Source organism: Ammodytes marinus, assembly GCF_949987685.1.
Source record: "Ammodytes marinus genome assembly, chromosome: 16".
Classification (NCBI taxonomy): Eukaryota; Metazoa; Chordata; class Actinopteri; order Uranoscopiformes; family Ammodytidae; genus Ammodytes; species Ammodytes marinus.
This window is the reverse complement of record NC_137220.1, coordinates 26,371,776-26,394,910: the sequence shown is the minus strand read 5'-3', so window position 1 is coordinate 26,394,910 and position 23,135 is coordinate 26,371,776. Positions and strand designations below refer to the sequence as shown.

At 43.2% G+C, this 23,135-nt stretch overlaps 1 protein-coding gene across 3 annotated transcripts in view; it reads right to left on the bottom strand.

The window, feature by feature from the left end:
* Positions 1-6,304: 6,304 nt before the first annotated feature.
* Positions 6,305-23,135, bottom strand: part of cyth1a (cytohesin 1a) — a 57,510-nt gene continuing 40,679 nt past the window's right edge. For 2 of the 3 annotated variants that reach the window (XM_080044722.1, XM_080044723.1), the window contains exons 3-13: positions 19,362-19,426; positions 18,260-18,326; positions 18,029-18,147; positions 15,744-15,824; positions 15,417-15,529; positions 14,312-14,460; positions 13,960-14,071; positions 10,113-10,189; positions 9,965-10,033; positions 9,461-9,615; positions 6,305-8,421 (exon numbers count right to left, since the gene is read on the bottom strand). In XM_080044722.1, coding sequence (XP_079900848.1) covers positions 8,343-8,421; positions 9,461-9,615; positions 9,965-10,033; positions 10,113-10,189; positions 13,960-14,071; positions 14,312-14,460; positions 15,417-15,529; positions 15,744-15,824; positions 18,029-18,147; positions 18,260-18,326; positions 19,362-19,426 — 1,086 coding nt within the window. In that variant the 3' untranslated portion in view covers positions 6,305-8,342. Of the gene's footprint in view, positions 8,422-9,460; positions 9,616-9,964; positions 10,034-10,112; positions 10,192-13,958; positions 14,072-14,311; positions 14,461-15,416; positions 15,530-15,743; positions 15,825-18,028; positions 18,148-18,259; positions 18,327-19,361; positions 19,427-23,135 lie in introns of all 3 variants that reach the window. The other variant, XM_080044724.1, reaches the window with a different exon arrangement.

Here is a 23,135-nt window from a genome sequence, read left to right as displayed (position 1 = left end):
TCTGGGGCCCGCTGGCCACCGCTGCCCGCCACCATCCGTTTATCAGTATCAAATGCTCGGAGACAGAGGGAGCAAATGACATAATCAGGATCGTCGAAATGGACTTTGATTTTCCACTGACTCCCAGAAATAGCTGGCTGATATCATTGCGCCAATGGTAATAAATCTGTCTATGCTATAACAGCGGATAGGCTGGGAAATGCTGTTAACTGAGAACACCTTGTCTAAAATGCGCTCATGCGAAGGCGCCTGCTGCCAACACACGCACATGCACTTGCACACACACACACACACACGCACGCACACACAAACACACACATTCACAGACGAAAACACACTCAGGTGCATGAATACAGATTTCATAGTACGCTGGTTCTCAATATGCTACAACATTACACTCATGAGCATATGCAAACACAGACTAGCACACTTCCTCTAAAACACTGTAGTAGTAACTTGATCCTGAGCTGTGCCAGTAAGCCTGACATTTCCGGATAGATTTAGTGTGTGCGTGCAACGTTCAAATGCTGGTTTTGTGGTTACCGTCAGATAAGAGCATTGATAGTGATGTGTGCCAGACAGCGATATTTCATTGGATCAGAGGGGAAGCCTTACCTGGAAGCTGCCTTGTAATTCTAGAGTTGGCAGATCATCATTGCAAGTTCTTTTTCTTTTCTCCCCTCAATGAGAAAGCCTTCATATCCCACATTGTCTAAACGGGCCCTGACTCAGTCACAGATGTGTAAGGATAATACCCAGGGTGCATCAGTCACCCAGAAGAAAGCTTTGAACCCTAGCTATTCCCTCATTCAGTAAGTGATTCCGTGTGTGTGTGTGTGTGTGTGTGTGTGTGTGTGTGTGTGTGTGTGTGTGTGTGTGTGTGTGTGTGTGTGTGTGTGTGTGTGTGTGTGTGTGTGCGTGTGTGCGTGCGTGCGTGTGTGTGTGTGTGTGGCCTTCGATGACCTTGCACAAAATGACGTCATTGCAGACACAATGAAGTCATACCAGGGGACTATAAACCGACTCCAACCTGAATGGGGCCTGTTGTAGGTGGTGCAGGTGCGTTCTTGTTTGGAGCTCGGCTAGTGTGGGACAATGGAGCGGTCTTTATTCTTTCGATGTCATCACCTGTGACCCGTTGTTCATTTGCTTTTTAGATGGCTTTGAAGGAATATGCAGCTGCCTCATCAGCGTATATGTGCATTTTTTCTTCTTCTTTTACAGCTCTGTACTCTTCATGCGGTCGGTGTACGGCCATCTGCAGTAATTCCTACAGTCCGAGGATTGTGACCTATGCAAAAAAGCAACCCACTGCCCCTCAGAGGCCTAACGGGATGGGTGTGAGAGGGTGGGTGGGTGAGTGGGTGGGGGGCGTCTCCATAGCCCCTTCTACATATTTCAGATTCTGATTGCACACTCCACACACATGAGCTTAATGGGACTCTTTTATTTCAAATCTGACCCTTTGACGTCTTTTTCATTAATTTCTGAGAGCAACTAAGGCATCAATCTCTCAATGAAAGAATTATAGTGCTGCCATAAAGCGGTCCTGGATGAGATGAGCAGTGCAGATGCCTCTCTCTCTCTCTCCCCCTCTCTCTCTCTCTTTTCAAGGCATTTCCTTTTGTCCCCTTCTAGCTGGGCACTCCCTGTACGCAGGAAATTCTTTTGGAGCCCCTCCAAAACCACAGCCTCCTTTTTTTCCCTCTTTTTCCCGGTCTTAGCTAGAAATCTTGGAAAGGGTGGTACACTCTGTCCCAGCCTTCAGTCCTCAAGTAAACAAACAACAGGGCCTGTTCCAGAAATCACTCCAGGAATCCCAAATCCAGATCCCCCCGGGGGTTTCTCATGGTGCAACGCCGCATACACACGTGATTATTAAGCAACACAATGAGCTGCAATGGTCAAGAAATAATAATATGATGTTCCAGACACCCAATTAATAAGGCACGAGAGATAGATGTGTAGTTTTAAGACTGCGTTCAAACACTACCAGGTTTCCCAGAAGAGGTAGAGTCCCCATCCACAGTTCAATGAATGTGCAGAAAGAAATCCCACAACAACAACAAAAAAATGGGACAAACAACCTTCTGTCTTGTTCACACCGTTATGCCAGAAGCTCTGCATCAGCCAGCTCCACACCAACAACAGTGTTGTTCACAAAATAAGTAAAGCTGATTCTTCTTTCTGGTATATGGATTTCTTGTGGCACTAAAGGAAGCAATGCTAAGATTTTAACGTAAGGTACTGTAGCTGCATGATTTCCTCAGTTGTAAACACATAATGCCAGTAACTGGAATTAGTGTATCTGCTCAATCTTTCCTTGTGCCTTTTTATTGGCTTTTATTACACCTATACGTGTGTATAGTTGTGTCATAAATCTGGGCGTGTTCCTTATTTTAACTATGGGGAATGTAACAGGAGATCATGGGACAACACCTGTTTGTTATGACATTTCCTTGAAACTGTCATTTATAGGTCACTGTGTCACCTACTGTATATAACTAGGTCTGATTTGGAGAGGAAGAACTGTAGCAGTTAAAGTAATAGCCTCTAGGCGAATTACATTTGAGTGAGGAGGGATAAAGGATGTCTCGTTTCAAACACAGGCCTAGACTCATTCATTAAAGGAACAGGCAAACCCATCTGCCTTGTTTTTCACCACTATAATGCTTTGAGAATAAAATCTGGCATAGATCATAATTTTACTTCTATCTCTCCAGCAAGTTTTAATTAGATAGTTTTGCAGGAGTTGGCATGCGAGCATGTTTTAAACTCACACAAGTTAATTACATCAATAAATCCTAGCTATATTCCACATTCCGACGGTATTGTACTCAATGCGCCCAACAACACTCAACTTTTCTCTGCTTTTCTCACTTGCTGCTGTTGTAACCACACACACACACACACACACACACACACACACACACACACACACACACACACAAAGCAGCTGGCTTACGCACAGAACTGAGATGCTGTGATATAGGCAGCAGATATGGTGTTCGCAGCGTTCTATCAGCGCGTGTCAGGCGGAAAACAAGACAGAGAGAGAGAGGGACATAGATGGACAGAGAGATAGCAGAAGCTGGGGGTGGGGAGGGAGGCAGAGACTTTGTTGTGGCTCTTTTATAACTCCCCTTCTCAGAAATCCTGCCCCGGGGATGGATTCCGCATCTCCTCGACAGAGCAGGAGATTCCTGTCGTGATCTTAGCAGGATTTTATTTTTCCAGTAAAAGCAACAATGGATCTGTTAACACAGCACCTGAACTGCACACACACACCTATAACACCAGCAACACACACTATCTGAAAAGACTTTTGAGCATGAGCTGAGCTTGGCTGCAGGATGCCTGTGTTATAATCTATTTGCATAAACATGACAGGAGATGTGATTGGATGCTGGTTTTCTGGAACAACTTTTGACAGCTCATCTCGATAATTCACACGATAGACATTTTTTAACACCAAATGGTTCAACTTCAAAGCACCAACCCTTCTATTATGACTTATTGATATGCACAACTGAAAACCTGTTGAAGGGGATTCTGCACAGCAACAGTATACTGTATATTGGCTTTAGAGGAAATGCCCTCCAGTCTGTGTGGCAATCGTGTTTGCTTGAAAGTCCCTGCATTCCAAATCACATACTCTTTCTTTTTACTACACTACATACTAAAGTACAGAAGAGTTTTAGGGCCACAGGAGTGAAAAAAACAAACAGACAAAGAATATTTATTGTTCATTATGTCGAGAAATGTCAAGAATAAAAATGAATACTCCAAAATGCTATTGGAGTTAGTGGGGCATTTATGTATTTTCAGCATTCTACAATTGACGTGCATGTATTGGGACATCCTAAATCTTTTTCTGGCATACTTAATAGTCGGGAAGTATGGGGATTGGAACGCAGGGAGTGTGTTTTTTTGTGTGCGCACCAATGTCTTTGTGTTAAACATTCCATAGCAGAAAGAGCCCCTCTCATGCCAGCTGAGGTAGCTGAGGTCAGGTCCGGCCACCATGGGGTGCTACCCTGAGAGGCAGGGGGGAGGCCTCCAGCTCTTCTGGGAAACAGTCTAGGCCTAATTGGAGCCCGACTGGTCTCACATGTCTCCACTTACCGGAGGATCCCGCTGCCTGGCCTATGAGAGCTGCTGTAGTGGCCCAGGCCTTTCCCACCTCATCAGCATAACCACAGAGGAACCAATTCACCCGAGCACAAGGCCTGAAATGACAGTGTGACTGAAATTGGTGTGGTCTGGCTGGGGTGTTTCAGTGCAGTGACGTCAGGTAGACGTATAACAACTGGCTGTGTTGCTTTATATGGTGTCTTTCAAAGGAATATTTGTCTATAATTAATCCCTTTAGTTACAGTGTGTTCCAGGGATGTCCTTTCTGCACAGTACATGTACCCTCCTTCTTTTGTTCCCTCTCAAGTCACTCTTGGTCAGGATTGATGAAACCTCCCCTCCTACTGTATAAATGAAACTCTATCTACTGTGGAACGTGTTATATTATACAGTATGATATTGATATAACACGTTACACTTCTCACGCGCACACAAACCTCAACCACACAAAACAAGCCATACGTGCACTCTGTCTCTTGGCGTGCCTACTTTCTACTTACTAACGCTGCAGCGTGAAATACGAGAAGTGAAGAACAGAGCAGATGGTGAAAAACAAAGACTTCCCTGCTTCTGCTGCTTCACCACCACATATTCTCGAAAAACATTTCTTAGTTATTGTTTTTTTAGCCGTGGCAACGTGCCTCTCATTTCCCATCAGTCATGGCCGTCTCCTTGGCCCTGCTCTGTCCTTCTCAAACACATCGTTATCATCCTGTTTTACAGCCGTGGTGCAACAAAAAAATAGTTTGAATGCAGTTGTGCAAAAATGATTAGGTACAATTTGCCAGACACTTTTTGCAACAAAGATCACGTTCATTTACTATCAGAATGCACAGAAAGAAAGCAGGGAATCTTGTTTAGCAAACATATTGCTATTATGTCACATCTGGAACAAATTCTTTCATAATTTGTAACCCACACCCCCCCCCCCCCAAAGCTTTGCAGGCTGTGGCAGAAACATATCATACAAATAAGCATGGGCTTTGGGTATCATTTGTTTTTGTTGATTTGTATCTTTTAAAAGGGAATTACGTGAGATGTTCTGCCTTTTGCTACTAAAAAAAAACTCAAAACATGTCCCAACTTGAGCAAACTCAGGTATTCAGCTTTAAACCTCAAGACAGAAATGTAGGGTTGGTGTGCAATTCAGCATTTACTGCAAACTGTTCAACTAGACTGTGGCTGATACTGAAAGTACCCTATTTGTCTAGCTAAAATGTGATTAGCTTTAAATGGAAAGTCTCCTCTGTGTTACTGAACAAATTGTATGACATTTTGTGCAGACTGATCAGCCTGTAATAGAAAAGCATTTGAGTGGTACAATAATATGTTTTCCCCCCCCAAAAAATTGTGATTTTGATTCTGTGAAAGGTGCTATACTACAGGGTTCTTGGCAACAAATGCAATTATGTTGTCCAAGCATCACTTACTGTAATGTTAGAACAGCGACTGTATTCATGTTTTTCTCAATGAGAGATGTTCAAATGTCCATGGCACAGCGAGTACGGAATCACAATGATCCAGATAGGTATAGAATTGAAGTCCTTTTTGATGTCATAGTCATTGAATAAAAGCTAGAATATCCCAGTTCCAGAAATCTAGAGATGTGTTTTTTCCAATTGTATTTTATTTACAAGCATCATGCCTGTTCCATTGAAAAAGACATTTCTATTGATTGCTTTTCCAGGCACCATTTAATATGATACACATTCACTTGTTAAATATCGACCTTTCCCTGCTGACAAAGCATTCTGCACCACACATACTTTAAGAGTGAGCTTGTGGAAATTTATGAAATGTTATGAAGCTGTAAATATAGGCTGGATGTAAACAGATTGTGTTTTTACAGAGGACAAATGAGGTTGAAGTAGTGCAAACTCTGAACGTTGTGTGTTGTTTCATTACAAAGAGGGAGAGATTACATTTCAAGGGCTGCCCTCAATTGGAAGAAGTACTCAGTATTCATAGACATACAGCAGGGTGTCTGATTACCAATTGATTTGGCAACACACACATGCACATTCACTCACCCCCTAACTCTGTTTGCCGCTTCAGTCCTGATCACATGCTGCCCCCTGCTGGAGTGATGTATAACTGTAGTGTGAGAACATGTTAACCATAGATAGTATGGTTAACATGCAGTTGTGTAAAAAGATATTCCCAGCCAGTGTTGTGACAAACCTGTCTTTTATTTCAGCTTGATTAAATGGTAGAATGATAGAAACCTCAAATCAAACATTGTTGAACAGGACAACAAAAGAAAAATGGCACAAACTAATAGGAAAAAAATACCCACTATACATTTAAGTATGTACAACTTTTGATAAATAAACCAATACTGTCTAAAATGATGATTGTTTTGCATTTTTTTCCTTATTTATTCTAGGTAAGAGGAAGAGGAAAACAGAAGCGGCTGGGAGTGAGGATGAGGTAAGAGAGTAGACAACTGTATACAAGAGTAGAAAAAGACAACTGCTTGATGCACAGCTCGGGCTGCTTTTTTTTTTTTAGAAATAGTACCTCAATGCTAGTTTTTGCTATTTGACAAGATGACATGTCACTGCCTTAAGCGTGACCAATCAGCCAACGTGAACTGCATCCTTGGGTTTCCCACAGCGCATTCCTCATACTACAAATAGTAGCTTTGTTTCTTTTTACATTTCATCCTGAGACAAGGGGAGGGGCAGCACTTTACCAGGCATAGCCTCAATGGACAAAAACATATTTATTTGTGACGCTTTAAAACCTCTACGACAATAAGTCATATTATGTATTATACATAAACAACCTTGACGCACACAGTATTTTACAAGGAATATTGAAATTGGGATGTAGGCGGAAAATGAAATTGATGCAATTTGTTTCTCCACTAATAAGAAACCACCTAGGAAAATGTTTTTGTAAGGGCAAAAAACCAAAAGATTAGGTGTCAACTACTAGAAGAAAACTTTGTAATTTACTGTCGCTAACCAGCAGCTTTTTTCTCATTACATTTTATCTAGAGCGCCAGGCACTGTGCAGCAGTAGAAGTAATTAACACATTGCTTTTTCTATGATACAGGTATAGATAGAAAACAAAAAAAAGGGGCCACTAGTTCCACTTTCCAGACATTATCAAAAAGAAGCCCAGGTTGAAAAACACACGTCCCTCTTTACAAAGACACCAATACCCAGGATGCATCTCTCCAGGACTTTCAGGAAATGAACAGCGAGAGCTCCGATCCAACGCTGAGAAACCTGTCCAGATAAAGCAGACACCCTCACCTGCAGTCTGTGCGTCCCCCACGCTGCCACTTCACATTCACAAACAAAACTGTTCAGTCTGGAAAGCAGGTAAGGCTTTACATTCTTCACCTGGCCGTCCTGTCTGTGTGAACTGGATCTACGTCGACTCAACACCGACGAGGGAAGTTTCCGAACACCGCAACAATCTCCTGAGAGGCAACTTCTTTTTAGGCCGATACATTTTTCTCTCTTTTTTTTTTCAACTAAATGTTGGCAAATCAGACCCTCCCTCCCACCCGCCCCCCTGTAGTTTCTGTTGCAAGAACTTTTCTGTTAACATTAGCCAAACAAAGACTCCAGAGGAATTGACAGTAAAAGCTGTAAAAATAGACACATATTACACTACAACATGACAACATATTAAAGCACGTCAGAAAAATGTCATTAGCCAGAAATATTTTTGGTTGGTGGCCACACTCGGTCAGACCTGCTGAGTTTTAACGAGGTGTGCTACTTGGGGAACGCATTGAGTGTATGCATGTTGTGTGTGTGTGCAATGTATGTGTTGGAATTGTGAGTGTGTTTTTTTTTAAGCATCTTCAAAGGGGGATTTTGCCGACTAACACAGCAGGATTCCCTTGCAGACAGAGAGCACACACACAAAGCTGAGAGAGAGAGAGAGAGAGAGAGAGAGAGAGAGACAGAGAGAGAGAGAGAGAGAGAGAGAGAGAGAGAGAGAGATTCAGACAGGAGGTTAGAGGAAGCTTTGACCCTGACTCTTAATCTAGAAACCCCCAGCATGCTTCCTGTTTCTCTGGCCTGTAAAAAGTCCCAAAGACAGACGAGTTTTGTATCCAAGAGAAAGCCGCTTGAGAGGGTCTGCTGCGGCCTCTGTCTCGGGCCAGACAGGGTGAGCAGATAACCAGACCCCCACCACCCCACCCCCGCTCTGTCAAGTGCATCATGGGATACGCTGAGTAGCTCTAGTGCCTCTTCATGGACGACACCTTCTTCTTCCTGGCTGCCAGCATTTCATAAAAGGGGTCCCTGCTGATGGCCGCTCTGTGGGAAGAGAGGCAGAGGGAAATGTCAGTGAGGAAAGCTTAATGGAATAACAGTGATTTACTTACGCATTACATGTGGTGCATTTGCATGTAATAAGGGAACATTCTTACAAGTGTGTGGGTTGGTGTTTTAAAAGTCAACTGCTATTTTAAAAATAACCTTTGCGAGCTAACACTCTGGTTTAACCGACCACTTACTTGGACGAACCGCTCGGCATAATAATCAGTTTTCTCTTTTATGTTTTATAACTGGAACATTTTCTAAACTGTGCTGATCACAAAATGACCTTATTTAGCAAACACTAGAGTGATTGGCATCTGCAGCAGGAAATTGCTTTTGTGGACAGCGTGAACATCAGTTTAAGGTCTACTCAAATAGAGTCATTCAGATATGTTTGGGTGATAAACAGTAAAAAGCTGTCAAACTGAAAAAAAAAAATATATAATCCTATTCAACTTTAACTCAAGGAGGCACAGAGACGTGATGCAAAGATGCTGCAGCATGCTGTGGGGTTTGCCACAACACGAGTGAAACACGGTACTCTTTCTTGGATTCATAACTCAAATCTGAAAGCTACACTTTCTAAGAAAATAACTATCAATAAGGGGTCGGGCGGTATACCGGTGTCAACACCGTCACTGGTTTTTAAGCACAACAACAGCAGCGGATACGTCTTATTTTCACACGTGTTGCCTCCCGCTTTGTTGTGGTAACCTAACACGACCTATTCAGCGTATTTTCGCAGGTCGATTCGATAGCTACGTTGGTAATTATGTTATGTTTAAGTCTTGTAGTAGCGGTGTTTTTAAATATGGCGGGCATGAGGTTTGAGTTGGTCTGGTTGGTCAGGATAATCCCTCCCCCAGCCCCTGACGTAGGTGGTTTGCATTTCCAGACCAGCTCAAACCTGGGGCTGCCTGGTTTGAACCGGGCACTAGCTCCGAACTAGCCCAGGTTTGCGTCAGTGGGAAAGGGGGTAAAGCATACACTGTTTCACACAATGCCTTTAAGATGCAAGGGGGAAAAAAGCATTTACTTGATGCTGTTCATCCATTCCTCTTTCTCCTCAGCAGTGGGTGCAGAGATGCGGTAGAAGGTGTGGTTGCCCTCGACAACGCGTCCGTCAGCCTCCGTCTTGCAGGCTTTGATCACCTGGTCCTTGTTGTCAGGGATGAACAGCTCAAAGGAGTTCTGCAGGAGTGGAGGGGATCAGGTTAGACATGAGACAAGTGCTATAAACTATCAGGACATGTAGGTCTGGAATCATTCTTTAACACACACACACACACACACACACACACACACACACACACACACACACACACACACACACACACACACACACACACACACACACACACACACACACACACACACACACACACACACACACACACACACACACACACACACACACACACACACACAGTATTCCATTTTCTAAATTGCTAACACTGGAGAAAGTCCTTGAGTGTAATTCTCCGGCCAGCTCTGACTGTGTGTGAACTGTGACAGAAGCAGTAGAGGGAGCAGTGCTTACAGGCTTCTTATCCTCCACCTCCTTGATGCTCAGGTTCTCCAGTGGGATGATTCCTCGGGGCTCTTTGTCCTGGAGACACATGTTCAACTATCAGTATCTTACAGAGAAGAGCAGAGAACAAGCCTGTGATGAAGCAAGCTGTACTCACCGTGGTGTACTCAAAGTAGTAGAGACAGTTGTCTGTGAGGATGAACCACCTCCTCTTCCAGGTTTTAACTCGTCCCCCTGTTGGAGCAAACAGCCGGGGTCAGAGAAAGGCTCAGAGACACATAGAGACAGAAACACGCACCCAAGCACCAGGTGGAGCAGCAGACAGACATACAGACGGATGTATGGGCAGACGGACAGATGACGGCTCTTTTTACCCACAACCCCCTCAGCTATTCACCCTGATCCACCAAGCACTCACCATCACCACAGCAGCACGACCTATGTCTCAAACTTTTTCCTTTAACTTTGTAACCATTTATTCCTTTTTCCTTTATTGACTTTTAAAACGTTAAGCTACTGGGGCCACTTTACAGTTAAATCTCCCAATTGATGATAAATGCCACAGGGAAATGAATGGGGAGTCGCTGTGAAGATGCTTTACAATGAAGCTAATTGTCTCTTGGTGTGTCTGGAAACTCTCCTCCACTTGCTGACTGAGTAATACGTCTGGAAAGCCAGGATCAATAGATAGGAGTCGCTAATCAATTAGCTTTGCGCTTGCTGCAACTTAATGAACTACCACCCAAATGTAGTTACTAGCAGACAGTTATCTTTAATGACTGTATCATGGAAGGCTGAATGTGGAAAGAGAAAGAGGGGGGGGGGGGACTGATAGTTGAGTTCTCTTTAAAACCCAGTGGGCGCTCTCTGGTTAACTCTAGTTGGTTTGTAGCTGACCCTCTGACCCCCATTGTCACCCATACTTCCTGTGAGGGGAAACCTGATCCCAGTAGCAGATAGCTAGCCTTGCTACGGGGAGGATGGGATGCCAACAAAACTCCTCTATAGGCATCTCAGACTTGAATTTCCTGTTTCCGGCTTTGTTAAGCAGTGTCCAGTGACTAAGGGGTGGGGGTGGGGGGGGGGGGGGGGGCAGCTTTGCTACATGAAGGCCTAAGCCTTGTCTAGACCAGGCTATCCCACCACCAATGTTAGTAAGAAGCTGCATGGAGAAACCCATCTACCAGGATAGAGGAGGCTTTGAGGTTGTTTGTATACAGACACGTAGAACACACTCGTATCATCATATAGCAGTATTGCACTGTATATATGATCTCCCATCACATCAAAAGACAATCATGACAGGTCAAACTCTTCAGTTGTTCTAATCTACAGACACCATGGACAACGCTTCACTGTGACAGGCGGAGAGATGGAGAGAGCGCACCTCGCCACGTCTCAACACGGCGCGTTGCAACAGACAAAGCAGACAAACAGAAAAAACACAGGCGCGATGGCCGGCGGCCCCACAGTTGATTGGGTTGGTTGAAGATCGCCATTTTGGTTTGGTGGTCATGTCAGTTCAAGAAAGAGGAGCAGACCTCATCCAGGGCAAGAATGTCTGGGACGAGGCGGCTCTTTGCACTGTGGACGGAGCTAGCCCGGAGTGGAGCTGAGTGGAGGGAGGCACCCATGCAAGACGGGACTGTGGGAGGCTGGGCCAGTAGAGGTTAAGAGGGAGCAGGCTTTCTTTTAAATCATAAATTGATGTTTTTTATGGTTCCTTTGGGAATTTTTCATATTGTTTTTTGTGTGTGTGTGAGTGCAAAAAGTAATTCTAATCCCATTTAATGACCACCTTTTGTACTAACACAAGGGCTCTTACTTAGTAATTAATAGTAAAGATGCATTAATTAGGAATGCACAAACTACAAACCATGTGCACTTTTTAAGTTTCCATTAACCATGCCTGGATAACTTTCGGCACACTCTTCTGCCCATGCTTATCTCCCACAGTTTGGTCCAGTCCGGTCTAGCTTGCCACATCGGGGCTGCCACTGCTAACACTGTTACCCTTCAGATCCATTTTACAGCATTAGGATAAGGAGAGCATAGCCACTTTGTTTAAAAAAGGTGCAGTATCCCTTTCCATACAACCAAAGAGCAAAAACACATAAAAAAACCAATGGGTCAAAGGGGTTCATGATAAATTTGGAGAGTCAAGCTCAAGTCGTTTGATGTATGGAAAAAGAGGGATGATGCAGCTTCCAAAAAAAAAAAAAAAAAAGATGAAAGAGACTGGCCACCACAGCATACAGAGAGAAGAGGGGTCGAGCTGCTCAGTAGAGTGGTCAACCACCCACAGAGATCAAAGAGTGAGACAGAAAAACCACTGGCTCAATGAGAGACTGAACAGACAGACATCTGAAGTTCTAATGAGTCGATGGAGGAGACAAGAAATGAATAAAACATATACAAAAAATAACCTTTGGGGCACGTTTGCAAAAAAAAAATATATATATATATATATATGGAGGAGGAAATCAATGGCGGACCACCAAAAAGCACCTGAGAGCGGAGAGATGGACTAGCGTTTGGGAAAGAGCAGGTGTACATACCTCCTGAGGAAAGACAACAGCCAAAATCATGGGATACAAACAAACAAACGAAGAGGAAAAGAAAAGAAAAAACAAAAAACAAATTAAATGATAAGGAATTATTGCACCACAGTCCTGTTTTATCTGGTTTCATGCAGGAGCTTCGATGCATTGCTTTACAGCTTAAATGTTTCATCTTCAGAAGACTTTCCCTTTGTTCCAAATCACATACTCCCTTACTATTTAGTATGCCATAAAAAGATTTAGGATGTCCCAATACATGCACGTCAAATGTAGTATGCTGAAAATACATAAATGCCCCAGTAACTCCAATAGCATTTTGGAGTATTCGTCTTTATTGCTGACATTTCTCGACATAATGATAAAAAAAACTTCCTTAACTGATTTTTTTTCTCTCCTGTGGCCCTACAACTCTTCTGTACTTTAGGATGTAGTGTAGTAGAAAGAAAAGAGTGTGATTTGGAACGCAGGGTTTGTAATGAGGGTCAATATTTTATACCTGCAGTTGTAACAAAAGTCCACAAGGGGGAGTTAAGACTCAATGTCACAACTACTGTAAAGCACTACATTTTAGATCACCACCAATTGGGTCTAATGTCTATTATATCCAACTAAATAACCCTCCACCCTGATTGTTTCACTAAAATGGAACTGGAGTACTTTGAGAGAGAGGGAGAGAGTAATTATTCACTCCGTCTGTGAAGTCTGTTGTAATGATGCACAGCGATTGAAAGATTAAATTTCACTTCAAACATTCATGCTTTTTTTAATGAATTGTATTGTGAATCAGTACGACAGAGAGGGAGATCTCAAGAGGGGACAGAGGGTGAAGGCTTCAGGGTCCAGTGCTGTGCTTGTTCTGCTTGTTGAGCCATTGTGACCAATAAAAAGTAGCAGTAGACAAACGTCCTGTGAAACTTTCTTAATGATACAGATACAGTTCCTGTGTCTGAACACATGTTTAAACGGCCAGGACAAAACGGCCCTTCAATTGAATTTGGGTTAAAAAAAAGGGAAAAAAGTTATCAGAACAGAAACACAGATGCATTCTTTATTTTTACAATGTTCTAAGACCTGCTTAAAGTCATTCTATGTGCGTGTCAGTGTATGAATATGCCCTGCTTTTAATAATTGAAAAGGCCTCCACATGTTGTCTCAAAACCACATTCATAATACATGAAAGTGGGCATACATGTCTTCAGAAGTCTTGGGGTCGAGTGTGTACACATACACCTTTCACACATTCTCACACTGGTTATTGACCACAGGGGACACATTGGTTATCACCTTACTACCGAGACTGATTTTTAGCCTTTAATGTGCGCTGCTATGAACAACACAAAAGAAATCTGTCACAGCACAGCTGCACTGGTGAGAGCGCCATTATTTTTGGTGATTCATTATGTGTCCAAATAACTGTGTTCATATATTTTCAGTGTCACTCACCCAGTTTTAGCAGCCAGCCCTCTCTGTCTGGGTTGAAGAAAGTGTGTGTCAGGTCGTTGCCGTCGTCCTCTGGGATTTTGAAAGGCTCGTTCTTGATGCTGTCGTACAGATTCTACCAGAAAGAAATGCAGCAATGAATGCAAAGACAAGGCAAGGCAAGGCAAGTTTATTTCTATAGCACAATTCAGACACAAGGCCATTCAAAGTGCTTTACAGGGGCAAGATTAAAATACATAATACACATTAGAAAGGCGAATGAATAGAAATAAAACATTTAAAAGCTAAAGAGAGAGCAGGTTTGGAGAGTAGAACAAGGAGGAGCACAATGAGTTTTAAAAAAGGTCAAACTGACCCTGAGCAGGTCTTCAGGTAAGTCTCCTCCATCGTTGATTCCTCTGTTCATGGTGATGAAGCGCTCCACAGAAGGCTTGTCCTTCACGTTTGGGTTGTGGAGGCTGGTGTTAAGCATGATGATGGCAAACGACAGGATGTAACAGGTGTCTGTAACACACGCACACACACACACGCGCGCACACACACAAACACACACACACACAAACCACGAGGGGGAGAGGGATGAGCTTTGTTAGAAAGAGGTTGTTGTTTGACATAAAACCGCTGGCAATGTTTAATGTCGTATTTAAATATGAATGTAAATTAACCGAGCTGAAAGGACTGCACTTAGGGGACCACAGTCCAAACAGAAAAGAAACAGATAGCTAAAGCTTTCATAGCGAAGACAGTGGGTTGGAGTGAAATGCTGCGTGTGGGCAGCTAAGTATGCATGCTTTTCTGGACGTGCCCTCTGTGTATGTGTGTGTGTGTGTGTGCGTGTGCGTGTGTGTGTGTGTGTGCACTAAAAGACTACATGGTCAGCACACGGCTGATGCAGCAGCACTTTATACAGCCCGTTAGACTGTTGAGAAGTCCCCATGCATTATTCACATCCATCTGCATCCATGTTAGAGGCAGTGGGCTGTCTGCTTTAGGCATTATTTCCCAAAAGCCAGACACTCTTCCATAACACAGTTATCCTCAGCAGACATTGTGTCTGCTGAATAAAACAGTTTAGATACGATCTCATTGGATGTGCCATCAGATCTTGGTGCAATATGGGAAATGAAGTGCTTTTAACGATTTAAAAAACAAAGTTAAGAGTTATTACTATTATTCTAATTAGGAATTTGAATTAGATTAAACAGTTTTCATCAATATCACTGATTAAATGAGTCCATCGATTATTAGATTAACTCAATAAAATGAAACCCTAAATGTGGCTCACATCTGTCATGGAGTTTTTTCTCAAGACACATGAATAGAATAGAATAGAATAGAATCTTTATTGTCATTGCACAACAGGTATACAATGAAATTGCAGTGCATAAAGGTAAAGTAATTGTGTTCCTTGTTCCACTGCTCACACATGTACATCTCTTTGTCTGGGCGTGGCAGCCTACCTGTGGACTGGAAAACCCCAGGGTTGCATTGGCAGTATCGCTGAGCGAAGGCCTCCATCATGCGGTCGATCTTCTGAGCTTCACCCGGAAGCCGAAAACTCCACAGGAACTGTCTGTCAGGGGACACGGTTCGGTTATCAGCCAATGACGTTCACTTTGAAGAAGCTAAATGAGCTGGCATGAGACTGAAGCTGACATCTGGATCTTCACAAATGGCAAATAAGCTTGACTCTTATGCATCCACATGCTTTACATTAGAGATAGTGGAGCAAACTTAGATGAGTTTGGTTAGACTGACTATGTAACAGAGAGATCACACCGTCTTACCTTAAGGCCTGCACCAGGTTGAGGTCTGTGAACTCATGAAGCTCCACAAAGGCATGGAGGACTTCGATATTGAAATCATCTCTATGGGAGACAACATTTGGAACATTTATGGCTGGTATATATTTAAAAACCAAGACAAAATAAACAAAAAAATATGGCTGCAACTAGGGCTGCACGATATGGACAAAACTTCATATCCCGATATTTTTAGGCTGACTGGCGATATACGATATATATCTCGATATAAAGCTATTGAGGAAAAACATATAGATTTTCAATAGATATTTTCATATAAAATAGCTTAAGCATTAATATAACATTTCAAGAGGTGTGTCCTGTATTTTCTGGTCTCATGATGTGTGAAGCTATTTATTAATTTGTTAAATAATGAATTAGGCCTACACATTTTACATTAAAATGATTCTGATACATGAGCCATGACATTTAGCCTATAATATTACAAATGCAATGATAAAAAGTCTGCATGGAGGTATTGAAAAACATCAGTTCTGTTTTATTGACATCAGGACAGCAGAAAGTCTACACATCTTCCACTACAGGCTAAAACACATTCACTTCCAACTGCACCTTGGCTAAGAAGAATATGATGGTCTAAAAAAAATTTATAAAATAGCTTGAAGCTAATAAGCTACATGCTTCTTGCTGTTCTGGGTTTGCTCCCTCATGGTTGAATTAACTAATTGGAAGTCGCTTTGGACACAGTGTCAGCTTTTTCAATGTAAAGTTATGTGTTGACAGTCCTTAGAAACGCTGCCGATGAATGTCAGAACGCCGATTGTCCAACCTAAAACTAGTTACCCGCGCTACTTCATGCTGCTGTTGTAAATGCTAGAAGAGATTGGCAGTGCTTTGCAACGTTTGCAACGTGTTTCTGTCATTCTCTACAAACGCCCCGCTTCTGCAACTCGTCTGTTCTTTTAAATCAGAGCCGATTCCAAGTAAACGAGCCGTTGTTATATTGCCGTTTGGTTTAATTCTACCGGCGCTGTGTCACTATGCCTAGCTAGCTTCCCTCCATGCTTGTTGTGTTGTGAACGGAGCGGAGTGAGGAGAATGTGCGGACTGCGGATGTGCAGAAAATCAGAGAGGGGAGGGGGAGGGCTCACTCCTCTGGAAGTCTCACACACACAGACACTTCATGCGATGCGAGGAAAACACAGACGTTCGAGGCAGAAACTAATTATTTTAGCGCAGAATGACGTGTATCGATGTAAACGATAGTGTCCAATTTTGTATCCCCTTTGGATTTATATCGATATATCTTACAAACTCGATATATCCTGCAGCCCTAGCTGCAACTAACAATCTTCAAGCCGCCACAAAATACATGCTCTCCAAGCCATGTCAATAGACTATGGAGGTACTAAATCAGTGGAGTTCCACTTAAAATGATACCAAACATTGATCACAATCATTTTTGATTCATTAGTTTTCTGCATATAGTCCATTCAATAAATGCATTTATTGTTTTGGTTGGGTCAAAACTCTTTGTTAAAAAGGCAGGTTGCTGCACCATTAGAAACACAGACCCAAGGAACATGTCACACATGGTCTTAAGGTTTGTGAAAGCCAATCGTAGAGGAAACACATCCCACCGCCACCACCCTTTTATTTCTCATCTTATCTGGTTCATGACATCATCCTCGACCTTCGTGCCCTTCAAAGTAAATGATCTCCCCTGTGAGATCATGGCCGTTGACTGTGAGTCATATCCAGTCACAACTGGTCCCAGTGGACGAGTGACCAATCATGATAACAACCAAACAGCATGAGGTCCATTCTCTGGTTTGAAGCTCACAGACCACACCCCGACTGTAACACTGCCTGCCCCACAGTCCCACAGCAGTTCATACTCTAACACATCAGGCTCCAGTACTAATTTCCTGTATTATATGTTTAGAGTAACACGGATGGTCTCGGCTAGTGAGTGAAATCCTTCATTCCTACAAACACGTGCATTCCCGACTTGTGAGTCTCTCGATGGTGTTACTCATGAATGAGTAAGATAATCAGAGGCAGATGGAGTGCTATTGAGTAACGGACATCGTCTTAAGAGGACGGTCGAAATGTGGAACCAATAAAATGGAGTTTGGAAACGGATGGGTGTGGGTCTGACCAAGAGGAAGCGCAGCAATATGGAAACTATGCACTCTACTATCTGACGCTTTTATAAGCCGCAAGAATGGGTCAATGATGATAGAGAGAATGAGAGGGAGAAGGTTAGATGGAGGAAATAAGAACATTAAGTGAAGATATAACCTGACCTCTCTCCAAGGTAATCTCCGATGGCTGTTTTGTTGAGGCCCTCGCCCTTGTAGAGGAACTGAGAGATGTCATCGCTGGTATTCTTCAGCAAGTCATTCTCAATCAGGAAGCGGATCCCCTAAGAGAGAGAGAGACAGAGACAGAGTCCCAGGTTACATCCCGCTTGTGACAGCACAAGAGGGAAATCACATGTCTCAAGAACCTCAACAGTTACTTCCACTTCCACCTACCTTTTTGGGGTCCATGTTAAATTTCTTTCGGCCCATGGCCACCTGTTTATTCCTCTGCATATTTTTCCTGAAACAAAAGTGCAAGTTGTTTATTTAATTGTTTTCGATGTGAACTGAATAATGTACACATGGAATCAAAATTCATGCAAATCTAACAAATCGATGATCCATGATGGTCCATGATGGTATTAATGTGACAAGGCTCGAGCCATCACAGTAAATGAATTCACTTCATTTTCTTAAAGTATCTTCCCCATTAACATTTTCTTTTGTTTAGCAGAGGCCAGACTTTCCACCCCCTCGACCGTGATGACAAAGTGTTGATATAGTCAATGCATATGGCAACGGTCTGATTTCTCAGGCCTTGAGTTATACAGGGGGTCAAAGTGTGTCTCCAAGTGTCAGCCATCACCGTGGCTACCTTTCCATCCCCATACGGCTTTGAGGTCAATACTTATCCCCACTGATTCACTCACGTCAGCATTCCTTGGGCTTTTTGTCTGCCAAAGCCCCACACTCACTTGTGACAGCAGTATCATGTACTTTCAACCATAAATGGAAACTTCGATCACAAGCAAAAATGCTGTAATCCTTAATGGGCTTTAGAAGCAGCAGAGAGTGCTTAAGGATTATTCAGTATTTGATGGGATCCCTATCCACTAGAGTAGACCAAACTCTAGCACTCCACCCCCCCTGGGAACATCCATTGTCTGCTTCTGCCCATACACACCCACTGCATTATTCAAGGAGGCCTCCCGTCATGGGTGTGTGCCTCCTGAAACATTTAAACTGTCTTAAAAGCATAGCCAATTTAGGGAGCGTGTTTGCTGTGATGGGGATGACCCGACTTGGCCATCCAACATGAATAATTGACAGCTTCATTTGCTAATTTAATAGAAGTCAAACAGCAGGAAAATGTAGGCAAAACAGAGAAGGGGGGAATGTGTGTGTGTGTGTGTGTGTGTGTGTGTGTGTGTGTGTGTGTGTGTGTGTGTGTGTGTGTGTGTGTGTGTGTGTGTGTGTGTGTGTGTGTGTGTGTGTGTGTGTGTGTGTGTGTGTGTGTGTGTGTGTGTGTAGGGGGAATACTGGAACATGTTCTTACCTCTCCTCAGTGGAACCCAGGTTCTCTATCTCACTTGTCACTTCTGCTATCTCATCCTTGAGCCGCTGCAGAAAGGACAGAACTGTTAGGCTTAAATCAAATCAAATCAGTTTTATTTGTACAGCCCAATATCACAAATAGACATTTGCCTCAGTGGGCTTTACATTTCCATACAGTATGACACCCCGCCCTTTGACCCTAAACTCGGCTGAGAAAAAACTCCCGGTAAAAAAAACCTTTATCGGGATTTTTTAATTTTTTTAGAAACCTCAGGAAGAGTTGACAGAGTAAGGGATCCCTCTCCCAGGACGGACATACTGCAATAGATGTCATAAGTAGAGAAAATCAGGCTTACAATGCGATGAGTATGACGCTATGGAGATCAATGAATGGTCACTCTACTCGTTTCCCATGTGTGGAAGGATGTGACCGACACAAATAACATACACATATTTTCATTTAAAAGAACACGCACACAACAGGGTCTATTAAACAGTGTTGAGGGAGAGGCCATCAACTTTGAATCATCTCTGTTTGCCAGTAAGCCAGGTGGGGTGGCCTTTTATCACATACAGTAAATACTCACATCTGAGCCATTAGCTCAACAAAGTGAGTAGTGTCTAAAAAGTGATAGTTACTATCCATATCTTAAAGGTGGAGTCATAATTCTGGAGAACGCTTGTTATCAAAATCACTTTGTCAAAACGAGTGAATATCTCCTCACGATCCGCTACCTGTCCATACTGTGCGTGCGCACAAAAAACAAACAAACAGTGTTAATACATAGCCTAGGCTCTGTAAATGGGCAATGTTGCTAGCTACGGTGGACCCTCTTTGTTTACATACCCCTTTACAGAGCCTAGGATGTGTATTAACACCAGCATTTTTTTCAGGGCACACACAGGTATGGACCAAGCCCCAACCTCAGCGATTTTTACCAGCATCCAATAAGGAAGTGACACACATTGTAGTACCTTCCGGTGGCCACTGGGGGTGGTACCAGGACTGAGCAATTTTTCTTTGACTGACTTGTCACAGGCCGTTTTCACGTCTTCTTAAACCTATTTACAGCCTGGTCCACAAAACCCTTCTAGTCTGTATGTTTAGGTCATATCTCCATGACAACACTGAGGGGGGTGAATTTTTTTCTAGCAGGCTAGTTTTTATTCTTTTAGAGGTTAAAATGTATTGGCGCGATCTCTTGAGTGACAGCTCTCCGCCCGTTGTCCCTCACTTTGCCTCGGAGGTATACGTCAGCTCGATGGGCGTATCTCACTCCCCCCGACCTGACGTCGATTCCCTTTTTCGGCAAGAGGAGTGAGGCGGAGTAAACATCTCACAAGATGGCGACGCGCATAAACCAGGAGTATTGGATGCCGTGTGAATAACTGAGGTCAGCCCGGATGCTACATCCATTTTAATATACTATCAAAAGCCCCTTTTACACACAGATTGCGGCATATTGACGAAACGAAAGAGCGGCAATTTGCCGGCTCTCCTTGGTTAAGTGTTATTTACACAGAACCAAGCAAAGGCAGCTTGTTGTGTCCCTTTTACACAGCGTTCCGGAGTGAAAGCACAGAGCTCCACCTTCCGGAACGAGGGGAGTGGGGGGAGTGTCTTGTGTGACACAACAGCGTAAGCAGCGTTGGGTGTGACGTATAAATTAAGCGCCGCACCGGTAAGCTGCTTATTCAACAACAACAACAACAACCATGCCGGACGAATTGAGAGCAGAAGCGGTGGTGCTAGCATTTTATATGTCTACAATGCTACAGGCTCGAGCGCGGATGCTTAGTTTAATGTGTAGTATGTTGTTGAGTTCCTTAAACCCAGCAGATTCGTGTGAGGAACGAGTTGGAAGAATACAAACTACTTTGGCGGAGAAATTAAAGAGGACAAGGAAGCGGTTTGAAGAAGAAAGGCGCGAAACAGACCTCAGGCGCCGGAGACGGAGACGGTTGTTGGTCATTCCCAAACTGGCATGCATCTCCATTAGACAAATGTGGAGGAGAGAGAGACCACAAGGCTCCGTTTTCTGGGCGAATGTTTTGGGCAATTTTGACGAGGATGAATGGCGGGCTCATTTCCGTATGTCTCGGAAGACGTTTGAGTTTGTGGTTGAAATCCTGGAGCCACACATTAGGCGCAAGAAGACCAACTGGCGACAGCCTCTAGAGCCTCGGCTGAGACTGGCAATTGCGCTCTGGTGGTACGCTACACCCAGCGAATATAGATCAATTGGCTGCATATTTGGGGTCGGTATCGCCACAGTCTGTGTGGTAGTGCGTCAGGTTACTACAGCGCTGCAGAGGGCCCTGTTAACACGTTTTGTGGACCTCCCAACTGGTGCCCGCCTCCAGGAGACAATGGACGGATTTGCTCAACGTGGGTATCCCATGTGTGCTGGTGCCATCGACGGTACACACATACCCATCATTGCCCCCCGTCACGAGCCATCAGCCTACTACAACAGGAAAGGGTGGCACTCCATTGTGCTTCAGGCTGTTGTTGACCACAACTGCTGGTAAGAATCACTCTGAATATATTCCCTTTCATGTCTAACTTTTAAAATCTGAATAAAGCCCCCGACTCTTTTACTTAACTTTATTGTTATTATTCTTTTTGTTCCAGCTTCACAGATGTGTATGTTGGCTGGCCTGGTCGCACACATGACGCTCGAGTTTTGGTCAATTCGCCCCTCTACAAGAAGGCAGAAGAGCAAGGCGGTTACCTTTTCCCACGTGAAGTAAGTTTTCAATCAACCGATTTATAAATGATAAAGTATTTTACTTTTTTTATAGCTTTGCAAAGGGTGAGGCAAATACTGCCATAAAGATACAAGAAACAAAAATAATACAGAGTGATGGACATGTGCAGCAGTACTACAATCTACTTACCATTTCTAAACACATGCATCTAATTTTTTGCACTGCCTTTTTACACAGGCGTTTTTATATTCATCCATTTATATGCCCCTGATGTAATTTTGTATTGTGTTGATCTACATTGTAGTACTTGATAATGCACACTGATGGTAAATAACTAAGTGGAAATTACATTAGTGCTTGATTTTGATTTGAGCAGCATCACATACTTATACATTTGCATTGCTCTTCCAACAGCGATCCATCACCGTTGAAGGAGTTGAAGTATCTGCACATATCATTGGAGACCCTGCATACCCCCTGAGGAAGTGGCTGATGAAGGGCTTCACCAACCACCATGCACTCAACCAACAGCAGCGTACATTTAACTACCGCTTGAGCTCAGCAAGGATGGTGGTCGAAAATGCTTTTGGCCGCCTTAAAGGTCGCTGGAGGTGCCTGGGCAAAAGAAATGATGTTGAAACTGCATTCATGTCAGATGTTGTTGTCGCATGCTGCATTTTACACAACATCTGTGAGATCAACAAGGAACACTTCTTGCCAGAGTGGAACACTGATGAAGCTATTCTCCCTGAGCCTGAGGGAGTAGCCTATGAAGGTGCACAGGCACAAAGCTACACTGCTATCCGTCAAACCTTGATGTCAATGTTATAAATATGCCCATACTCTAACATCACAAGTGTTCTGACTGTTAAAAATGATTGTGAAATTAATAAAAGGCATTAATCAATCAAAATTATGTGTCTTTTTTAATCTTCTGTAAATTGGGAACACTAATGATGATTCATTACAACCACTAATAGTTTATCACCACTAAACCCCTGAAGATGCTCTAATATTATGTTTTATTTTATAAAAAAAATACAGGCAAATTTACTGTTCATAG